The 11,760-nt window shown below is 39.1% G+C and overlaps 1 protein-coding gene across 4 annotated transcripts in view; it reads right to left on the bottom strand.

Moving 5' to 3' along the window:
- Positions 1 to 596: 596 nt before the first annotated feature.
- GPAM (glycerol-3-phosphate acyltransferase, mitochondrial) overlaps positions 597 to 11,760 on the bottom strand; it is a 71,458-nt gene continuing 60,294 nt past the window's right edge. For all 4 annotated transcript variants that reach the window (XM_043985130.1, XM_043985132.1, XM_043985131.1 and 1 more), the window contains exons 18-22: positions 10,398 to 10,475; positions 7,045 to 7,185; positions 5,799 to 5,988; positions 5,392 to 5,450; positions 597 to 4,517 (exon numbers count right to left, since the gene is read on the bottom strand). In XM_043985130.1, the coding sequence (XP_043841065.1) occupies positions 4,401 to 4,517; positions 5,392 to 5,450; positions 5,799 to 5,988; positions 7,045 to 7,185; positions 10,398 to 10,475 (585 nt within the window). In that variant the 3' untranslated portion in view covers positions 597 to 4,400. The remainder of the gene's footprint in view (positions 4,518 to 5,391; positions 5,451 to 5,798; positions 5,989 to 7,044; positions 7,186 to 10,397; positions 10,476 to 11,760) is intronic.

Genomic DNA, 11,760 nt, shown 5'->3' with positions numbered 1-11,760 from the left:
TGAAAAATCTCATATCTTGAATATTCTGACACTTTTAGCATTATAGAATAAGGACTATGGCCAAAGCTATTGCTTTTGGCCAGGTCATTAGTAGCCTTTCAATAGTTATGCATACATAGCAAAATCTAAAATTTCAGCAAAACTGCCTGGAGAGCTACACCTATCTGTAGTGTACATGCAACATTTATAAATATAAGTATATTTGTTTCTGACAAAAGAAGATATATAGCAAAGAGAGAAATCCAGCTCTGGAATCAGGAAAACCTAGTTTCAAGTCATTTCTGATGCATACTACTTCTTAACTTATCACGAGTCACAATTTCTCTATGCCACCAGGCAAAACTCACTGAGATTGTAAGTTACAAAGGTGCTGCCAAATCTGTATTGGTGGGGGGAAATTGCACACTAGAAGTTTCTAGTGCCAATGAAATTAGTGGTCACTCAAAAAAAAAAAATGTTAACAATTTAATGATTTGTATAAAACTAAGGGGAATATGAAAAGATTCCCAGTGCTGTGCTTCCACTCCCTATCCTACCCCCTTGCAATTAACTTCTCCCTTCTACCTCCCAAAAAGAAAGTACAGAGACATGAGGAACATTGTGATTTTGTAATTTATTATAATAAAACTACATTTCTGTGCTTTTGACATGACATTTAACAGGCATAGAAATTAGCTAACATTTCCAAACTAGTTTAGTTCACAGACTCACAGTTATTTTTACAACATTTTCTATCAATATTTTTTACAATATTAATTTGTTTTTATATACAGAAACAGGCAAGTAGTTTAAAAACTGCCATCAAGGCATTTCAGAGTTCAGGATATTAGAACAAGATCAAAAATTTCTCTTTCAAAATGTAATCATTAGTTTCTATTAAACTAAAATGCAAGGTACCAAGTCTCCAGTTCCTAAAAAGAACCAAAAAATTGATTTTTACATTCTAACTTTTCCGAACTAGAATCAGCAAAAATCAATGGACAGGTTCCATCCTATCTCAATTCTAGAACTACTTGTTCACATCAATCTGCATTCAGCCATGCCAATATTGACTTCTAGGTCCTTATCATGAATAAATCCATTTACCCCAAATCAAAACAACAGCTCTTTTACTTTCTATAGAGATCCAAGATCTTTCAGATGAACCAGACTTGAGGCTAACCCTCCAAAAGAAAGGCTTCTCTCTTTAGCAACCCACCATCTCAATAGTTTTCTGTGCTTCTTAGCTCCAGGGGAAATATAAAAGTGTGCAGATGTGTGTGTATATGCACATATATACACACGAATACACACGCTCACATAATAACACCCATTATATGCAACATGATCACAAAAAACATGCAAGTTACCTTTTGTTTCAGTGTGATTTCATCTTTTATCACTGATCTTTTAAAGTGTCTAAAATATACATTAAATCTTTTCCAAACTGCTCATAATCTAAATTCACAGTAATCAAGATTTAGATAGTATTCTCCTCACGCATCTCAACTCCTTCCTTCTCACACCTATAAAGTACCTTCTGTTCTAGTTCAACAGATTTCATTCTGTTGGGTTTTGTTTTTTTTAAGAGAGAAAGAAGTGCTTCTTTCCCTGCTAGTCTGAATTACACAGGACATTGTCATTAAGAAGAGTGAAGTTTCATATTGCTTGGTCTGTCCTTTGTTCACAGTCTTCCCCTAGAGAACATGCACTTGGGATTGACATAAGCGCATGCGGTATAGTAAACCATAACAAAGTATTTACAAGCACCTAGTTTGTTTAGCGTTAAATGGAAGCCACCAGCTTTAAGAAAATATTACACAGAAAAAATCTCTGTTAGCAAAGAGTATGCTTTGGCTATAGTCAAGTGGGATGGAGCTCTGTCTTTTGCAGTTTCACTACAAATTAACTAAATGTATTCCAGTAACTGAGGCAATGAATAGTGCATTATTCTAAACTATCTCTGGTGTCAGAATCTCTGAATTAGTGTAACTTTGGTTGAGATTTTTCTTCCTTAAAAAAAGTTTTCAAAGCACCTGTTAATAACAAAAAGCATGCATATTTATTTATGCTCACAGTGAGTTAGTTAAGTGGTAAGATCATTCTCTGCACTTTCCAAAGCATCTGACAGGACTTTTAGAAAAGATATGGAAGGGTAGGATCCAAAAGTACCAACAAGAAACAAAACAAACAAACAAACAAAAAAACCCAGGCTCAGGTTGTATAGAGCAGATCCTTGCTAAAGTGATTGTGCAGTGGACCTTCCCATATCAGCTTATTAGCAAAGTACAACAGAGCTGGGAAAGTCTTGGATTGAAATTTGGGGAATTAAAAAAAGGGTGAAATTTGCTGGATTTACCCAAATCCTCTAAGATAGATTTAAAAAAATAAAAAATAAAAAGGTCTGCTTTCCATGATAAAGCAAAACTATGAACAAAAGGAAGTTCCCTTAAGTATTTAAGTAGTGTCCTACCTAATGTACATGTGTTCATTCCTTGCTAGCCTGGCTGATAAACTAGAATGTTAAAATATGAATTTCATCATCATGCTGCCCCCTCCAACAGTGATTTAGAACACAAGGGGACCAAAAGGAAGTGCAGACACTTCAGATTAGTTTACTATCAAAATCATCATTTGCTTAGTTTTCCAGAGAGCATTATTAAAGATTAAGTCGTGATTTAACCTGCAATTTTACTCTTAAGAAGGATTACAGGGCAGCTAGGTGGTGCAGTAGATAAAGCACCAGTCCTGGATTCAGGAGAACCTGAGTTCAAATCCGGCCTTAGACACTTGACACTTAACTAGCTGTGTGACCTTGGGGGGCAAGTCACTTAACCCCAATTGTCTCACCCCCCCAAAAAAAAAAGAAAGATTACAAGATTACAGCATCATTGCTGGGCATTTTAAGTGAAAATTTTTGTGCAATGCCAGTTAATAACATGTATCCAAAAATCCCTGATCTTTCAAGAGATACTATTAAATAGTATTTAAAATCAAAGTTGTCAGTATTAACAAGTCTTAGTAATTTTACATTAGATTTAATTACATTCATTGGGGGAAAACTCTTAATTTCATAATAGCATGAAGATAATGAGCAGAAGGCCATTACAAAACATTATAATGTCACATTATCCTTAAGGGAACATCAATATTAGTGCAATTAACATACAATTATGCTGTCAGCGGACAAAATGGCACATGCCCATTATAAACAGACAACCTTTCATAATTATTTGCCACTGTGTAGTCTCAGTAACAATTGAACATGATGGGTTTTGGCATGTAATTTTCCTGTAATTTGGAAGAACCACAGACTTTTCACAAAGCTAAATGTTGTCCCCCACACAATGACTTCAAAAGCAGTGACAAAGCAGTGGCCCTCCAGCCACAGCACCACAGACTCAGATCTTATCACCTGAAGAGAAGCCAAGTTAAGCTAAATCCATGGCTGGGTGGGAGCTTTCCAAAAAGCACCCGGATGCTACAGAAATAAATCAGTTCTGGACAATCCAGAAGGTGGCAATTTCCTTCATACTTCGGAAAGAAGCAGAGACACAATGCTGTGAAAGGTGCATACCTTGTGAAGGAGGATATAAAACAGGAGGTCCTGAACACTACCTGAATAATCAGTTGTATACTGTGGTCAATAAAAACTCAATGGCACTTTTTGCAAAAGTGAAAGATACTTGGCCAGCTTCTTTTGAACTCTGCCTACTTGATTTATTCCCTGCTATATTATTTATATTGATTTTAATTTCTTGACCTAAGCTATTATTTCGTTTCATGCAGCTCTAAAACAGCTTCTATAGCAGACGCCAAAGAAAACAACATTGATCCCAAGCAACAATTTGCATTAGCCCATTCAATTTTTAAAGAGCTTTTGAATGAAAGGTGCATATGTGAAAAATAATATTACTCTGGTTTTTAAAAGGTAGTAAAAAGGTCAGTGAATTGGATGATTAACTTATTTTTAAAAGCACTAAAATCCTGATGGATTTGCTGAAAGTACTAAGTTTGCTAAACAAGCTTGGGGCTTTTGCTTATCACTACATTTTTGCAAAAGTCACAGTAATTAGACCTTAAAAGCAGTTATTTAAAATGAAGCTATTCAACAAAATTCAAAATAATTTACTGAGATTTCATTGTTCAGTCTACTGATTTCCATCTGCAAATTGAGGCTAAATCCAAGTGTTAACTGTAGGTTATTATATTACCGCAGAATGAGGATTATCACAAATCCATGGAGGGAAGAAGGCACTTGTCTTCCAGTGGATGCAGTCAGATAAGGTCCTACCACACAATGGCACCTCAAACTGTTGGGCCAGTGAAATCCTGGAGACGATGCTGGCCTCACACTCCCCCCTCCACCCCCCTCCCCAGCCCCTGTATTTTTCTCTCTAGGCAAAGGTGCGGCCATTCTTCTATAGCACAACAAAGCTTAAAATGTATTCCAGGAGTTTCTGCCGGTTATGCTGAGGTAGAAAAGTGTTGCTGAGTTCCAAAATTGATATTCTCTTTTGTTTTGTCTCCTTGAAAACCTGAGAAAGAAGGAAACAGATCATGTTAATTTCTCATCTCATATCTTTATTCCACTCTGGCCTTCTATCCACCCTGGGGGCCTGGCCACTTCAACAACCACAAAGACGCCAAAGGTAAAGGAGATGTGAATCCCTGCTTTGAACGGCAAGTTCTGTACCAGTCTATTACTTTGATTAAATTCTGCTGAATTTATCAGTGCTCCATCATGGTAAGACACTATGCTGGGTACTGGGGAATAGAAAGATGGAAAATGACCTATTCCCTGTTCTCAAGGGGCTTCCATTTTACATGTACAAGTAGAAAGTATAATACACAGAAGAATATGACAGGCAAGGAAGAGATCCAGAAAAAAATATCCCAAACAGAGAAATTTTCAGTCCTGAGGGAATAACATTCATAACCCAGTCTTGAAAATAGCAGTTTAAAATTTCAATAGATTCAAAAATTTCCACCATCAGTCAGTCCTTAACCCTCACTGAGTTTTACATATAAGACTGAATGGCAGCAGGTCTAAGGTAAGGCCACATGGTATTATTCACTTAACAGAAATACCCATAATTTAAAAGTAAATGTAAACCAAATGTAATTGCTGATTTAGCCAAGTTTTTGTGGGCTGCTAAAGACACACAGATTTGTTATTTACAAAAATGCCTTGGAAAGAGCATTTGAAATAAGAGAGATCATGGGCAAAAAATATTCTATAAAATAATCCTTACCCACCACCATCCACCAATGTCTTTTGTTACCCTGAAAAAGCATATATACACACCACTCCCAACCATTGCCGGGGTAGCTTAAGTTATAATTATACCCAAATACACATGGAATGAAACTAAAAGCTAAATTTTTGCAATATCAGAAATGGATACCTACCCCAATATCCTTAAAGATTTTCACTGCATTCTTCACAAGACAATATGTAGCACTCTCAGCTGTGTGTGGAAGGAGAATGAAGACATTGAGATTAAGAGGGGAACATGGTATCATAAGATTTCCAGAATCAGCAGAAAGTCAGCATGGTGGAAGGGAAAGAGCCCTGTCATAGGGATCACAAGAGCTCTGTGCCCAGCTGGGCCACTGTCATCATCTTTCTTAAACAATTCAAGCCCCTATCTCTGGGATTCAAGCTTCCCAACTGTTAAATGCGTGTGTTGGGATGGATGTCTCTAAGGTCCAAATCTAGCTCCAGCAGTCTAAAGTCACATTCACAAATCAAAGTTTAAAAGTTACTTTCCCCATTTCTATCACCAACTTCACCCCCTCTCAAAAAAGTGACATACCATATACAGCAACATTCCTTTCTGTTCTAGTTATTAAATATTTGTGTAACTTCTGCAGATACTCTGGTTCCGAGACAGGGCCACTGAAGTTATGAATGAAGATGGCAGCTGAGCTGTAAGCTTCTAACAAAGGGCCAAGTAACCTCTGCAAGAAAGTGAGGAATTGCTGGTGTTCTTTGGACTGGCTCACCTAGAAAACATAACAGAAAAAGTTATTTTTTTTTAAAGTAAACTGAATCTCAGAGGAATATTCTTTGGATAACTATTTAAGACAGCCACTCAAAAACAGGATGACTCTAGAAAGGAAACACCACATTATTTGTCATTTAAACAAAAAAGTAAGCTATTCTTGTACACATGGATACTTACTAGAAATCATCAGCACTGAAGTAGGACACTCCAAAGCTTAATAACTAGAAACAACAGGATCTCTGAGTCAAGTATCCAAAGAGTGCCAGCAGAGGCTATCCAATATGGCACCTAAGCTGAATTCCAAAACCATGACACTTCCATTTCACCACCTCCCCAGCCCAGCTCCTAGGGCCAATCCTGCTGGGGTTCGTGTAAGGGAAGAGATGTGAAACCAGTGACTTTCTCACAAGCAATAAGGAATGTGATACAAGGAAAGGCTTGAATTCAATAGAATGTAGGAAGCTCCTTGGGCTTGGCCATTTCATTTTTGTCACAGAACCAGTGCAAAGCAGAGTGCCAAGTACATAGAAAGTGCTTTAAGAATTGTTTAATGAAAAGAATTATATTTGTTGCAATTCCATTTTCTGAGCAGTGAGTCTGTTCAGGGCAATGTTCTATAGCTTATGGGAAATTAAGATGACTATGATGTTGTCCTTGCCTTCAAAGGATTTATAATCTCTCTGGTCACAAATAAACAGAATGCAGAGTGTTCATATGAGATACAAAGTACTATGAGAATTCACAAAAGGATCACATGCCTGGAGAATAAGGGAAAACTTCAGCACTTAACCTAGGTAAAAATTTCTCTCTCTCTCTCTCTCTCTCTCTCTCTCTCTCTCTCTCACACACACACACACACACACACACACACACACACACACACACACACACACCACACACACACAGACCTTCCATCAACAAAAAGATTTTACACACACACTAATCTTCCTGATTTTTCTAATCCTTATTTCCTTTACACCGATAAAATGAGCCATTATTTTTAATGGAACCAACATCACACTACCACAGGCTCCAAAATTTCATGCAAAAATACCTTTAGGTAGCAATCTCTCTGCTCTTCACCAAAATCACTATCCTCGTCTTCTTCATCACTTCTCCAAGACAAAGGTTCAGGAAGTTTCTTGTCCCAGGACTGTTCTGTGAGTCCAGGGCTAATATCTTCTTGATCATCTTGCTAAATTGGGAAGATGTAAAGCAGTCAAACAGAGATCACTAATTAAACACAGACATACAATATGGAAAAAAGGAAAACATTTAAGGTTTGAGTTCCAACTAAATTAACCTACATGTTGGTTGGTCCCTTCTGAACCCTTCTCTGATCCAGGTTACAAATCTCTCTCTGCTTCTCTATCTATTTTGAAGCAGTTTCCTTGTTAGTATCATTTCTTCCTAAAATTCCTATGAAAAACTAACCAAGTAAGTAAAATAACGGTGACGTCAACCCTGCCCCCCAAAATGCTTGCCTACATTCACCACAACATGCCTATCAATTCTACCATGGAGAACTATAACTAAAAGAAAAGCTAAGCAGTCATTCAACAAGTCAACAAGCATTGATTAATAAGCAGCCACAATGTACCAACCAGTAATGTGCCAGCTAAAGAACAATGTGCTCAAAGAGCTCCCAGTCCAACAGGCCAGACAACAAGCAAACGACTATGTACAAACACACTATAAACAGGAAACACTGAGAAAATCAACAGATGGATGGCCCTAGAGAGTTTCTTGCAGAGGGGGATTTTAGCTGGGACTTGAAGGAAGCCTGAAGGCAGAGAGGAGGAGAAAGAGGGAGGGAATTCCTGGGATGGGGTGCAGCCAGTAACAATGCACACGGTCAGAAGATGGATTGTCTTATGCAAGGAACAGCAAGGAGGCCAGGGTCGCTGGATCAAAGAGTACATGGGGGCAAGGTTTAAAATGGGGGACATGGGGCAGGAGGTGATAAAGGGCTTTGAAAGCCAAATTTTGTATTTGATCCTGGAGGTGAGAGGGAAGCATTGTAGTCTATTGAATAGTGTAGTGACATGGTGGGACCTGTACTTCAGGAAGATCAATTTGATAAGGGACGACAGCTAGCAAGGATGGATAAAGTAAGAGGTTTTTTTAGGATGGAGGATGGAGAGATTGAAAATAAGTGAGAATGGGGATGATAGAGGAGACAATCTGCTGGAAAAGATGGGATCGAATGGGTTCTCTTGTGCATGTAGAGGGCTTTACCTTGCTAAAGAGAAGGGCTGTCTCTTTGTGTGAGACAGGAGGAAAGGAAGAAGCAGTTGGAGGTGATGAGATAAGAAGGGGAGAAGAAGAAGTGCTTGGTGAATAGTCTCCTCCCATCTCTGCCTCCAAGCTTCCTTCAAATCCCAGCTGATATCATTTTTTGAGTGAAATAGGAAGCAGCTGAGAAGGCAGGGGAAAAGCAAGGGGAAGTCTGAGGAAGGATAAAATTTTGAAAAACCACCATGGGATAGTGAGTCAATTAGAGAGGTGTCAAAGGATTGCCTTTGCCACAGCGAGGACCAAGTTGAGATTATATAACATAAATTTGTAGTGGATCTAGTCAGGATTGTTTCATTATTTTCTCCAGCTTCATTCATCATCATGGGAGTTGGTGTGAAGGTAAAGGATGATGGGAATAATCCAGGCTTAGGCTTGGCAAGGCAAGAGCAGCAAGAGGAGGGGGGCAAAGGCACTTGAGATAAGGAGAGAGTGCACACTTGTGGTTCAAGGTGGAGAACAGAGGAGAGGATAACCCCTGCATAGTGTATCGTTTATGAAAGAACTGAGGGATGAAGGGATTGAAGGTACAATGAGGACAAAAACAAGATTTGGGGTTGTAAGGCACAAGGAGTGGTGGACTGACAACAGACTGTGATCAGAAAGGGGAATTTCAGTACTCATGAACACGGAAGTAGTGCAGCATCTGCAGGAAATGGCAAAATCTCACACCAACTCAGGGCGCAAATGAGGTAGGTCGGAGGAAAAAATGAGTTAGGCTGAGGAACTGGAAGGTTGGGTCTTTGAGGGAGTATCAACATGTGTTTTGAAGTCCTCTAATATAAGGACAGGAGATGGAGATGAAAAAGACTGTGAGCCAGGAACTAAACACGCTAAGGAAAGAAAAGGAGTGGTAGGTCAGTAGATAATAGCTACCAGAATTTTTTACTGGGAAGTAGTTAAGAATTGGGGGCAGCTAGGTGGCGCAGTGGATAGAGCACCGGCCCTGGAGTCCGGAGGACCTGAGTTCAAATCCGGCCTCAGACATTTGACACTTACTAGCTGTGTGACCCTGGGCAAGTCACTCAACCCCAATTGCCTCACAAAAAAAAAAAAAATTGATTGAACCCTGAGGAAGGGGAGGTTACTTAGTGAAAGAACAGCTGATTACATTGCATATGAACACGTGTTATAAGACCACCATGACAGACTCCTCCTGAGGGGGTTGTATCTTATAGAATCTATACATGGAAACCACTGCTATATATAGCTATGTGTCCAAAAATGCTATTTGCCAACTCCCGGTTTGTCTTTCCCCCCTCCACCTACATAAAATCCCCTCGGTTCTTGGTCAACAGCCACCAAAACCAGGGTGTAAGCATGCCACTCTCAGAAGGATACTTTGGGGGACATCTCTCTTCCCCTGGAATAGCTCTCCCCTCCCCAGAAGCAGATCTTTCCTCCTCAGGAGCCAATCTCCCCTCCCTGAAGCATGCCACATCCTGGGGACCAAACCTTGCCAATTAAATAAACCACCAGAATGGACCTATGTCTCTGTGCTCCCCAATACAGCACTGCTCCTACATGAGTTTTACTCTCTGAGATGTAAATAGCTGACTTGGATATTGGGTTCCCCTCTCCCCTCTACTCTTCTCTAGTATTTGTCAATAAAACTGAACATTACATGGGCTGCATTGTTAGGACCATTATTCATAGCATTCAAACTCATTAAGGGGTTTGTTTTCCTCAACATCTCTGGCTCACCCATGGGCCTTTCCTTAGACATAGACCAGGTGCCCAGATAGGGACTTTCCCTTTTGACAGTCTCTGGCTGGGGCCTGAGTACTGAGAGCAGTCTTATAAGCAAGGGTCAAAAGGCGAACCTCTGTCCTCCAAGGACAAATTCCCTTGTGCCAGAGGACGGTTACAAAACACATGATATATGCACGCATCGCACCTTAGAACATCTAGTTCTACAGGTCATGGATCACATCAGGGTATCTTTCAGACTATGCCCACAATACTGTGGAAACGAGTATTAACAATCTAAAGTGATTCCAGGCTAAGAGTTTCCCTCTCTACATCGTGCTGCTGGTAAGAAGATGATGCAGAGAGTAAAGGGTGGAGAGCACAAGGAGCCAGATCCAAATAAAGATAAATCATTCATCTTACCTCAGCTACTACAAGAATGCCATACTGTATAAATCTTCCCACTGCTTCATGACAAATTTGGTAAAATGTCTGGCAAGGCTGAAAAGAAAAATATTTTAGAAGTGAACACTCTCAAAGTTTTTATCAGATAGCTAACAAACATTATCTTTATATATTTTATTGCCACCAGACAAAGTAAATGATACTCCCAAATGATTTTTTTTTTCCCAGAATCACCCCCCTCCTGTTTGAATGTAAGCTCCAAAAGAAGAAAAGAAAGGTATCGTGTTCAACTCTTCAGGTTAGCATCTCCCATGGCACCAAGTGTACCTGGGTCCTTTTCTCCCAAACAAAAAGATAAGGCCAAAAAGCTTCTTGGAATGAGCATATCCACCACTGTCTTGTTTAAGAAGGACCCTCCCCTAGAAAATATCATTTTAAACATCAAGTGGTTATATGCCACCTACAGATAGGGAAGTGAAAAATTCAAAAACATCTATAAGGGAAAAGAAGACAGCCATTTCCAGCCTAGAGAGGAAAACCCTACCCTTCTTCCCTTCCCTTCCCTTCCCTTCCTGACATAAATCAAATTACACCCAGAAAATCAGGTACCAGTACCCAAGGAATTCTCCAATGAGATCCTTATTATATTTTATATAAGAAAAAGGCAAGAAGATAAAATATAGTCTAGAATGCTCTGTGGCCACCAGTGGATCACTGTGGCACAGTCTCTCTTGAGTACACATACTTATCTGATTACAAACCAGCAAAATAAAACAATTCAGCAGTTGCTCATTTAATTGGGATCCTTCTAAGAACCTGGTACCCCACTAATAAAATTAGGCAATTTCTACAATTTGAAACAACTTACATTCCATAAGAAGGTAACAGTTTAATTTTATTATTCTGATCCTTGGTTTCCTCATTTGTAAAATGCTAGACTTGGAGTAGACCATCTCTATGGTTAATTCCAGCTCTAATTTATGGTATTATCATCAAATATTAGGGAATGTAAGACATCATTACAAGTCTACCACGACTAACCGAAGATTATATGTAAGCATATGTTCAAATATAATACCCTGCACATATTCAAACTTCAAGGTGATATAACTCCTTCCATTGACACAGACTGAAACACTTCTCTCTCTAACTTAGCAGTCTCTGAGAGTTGCTATGGCCAAACAATTTTCAAGCAATCTGGTAATAAACCTCTCTGAAATTAAGTATAATGCTCTTCTACAAAACACTGTTCAAACAATCAACTAACAAGCATTTATTAAGCATTTACTATGTGCAAGGCACTGTGTGAAGCACTGAGGATACAAAAATGGTTAAAAAGAAAGAGTAAGGGAGGGAGAGAGGAAGCAAAAGAGGAAAAGAG

Source organism: Dromiciops gliroides, chromosome 2, assembly GCF_019393635.1.
Source record: "Dromiciops gliroides isolate mDroGli1 chromosome 2, mDroGli1.pri, whole genome shotgun sequence".
NCBI classification, from domain to species: Eukaryota; Metazoa; Chordata; class Mammalia; order Microbiotheria; family Microbiotheriidae; genus Dromiciops; species Dromiciops gliroides.
Note: the sequence above shows the minus strand (reverse complement) of the source record. Positions and strands in the feature narration are given on the sequence as shown.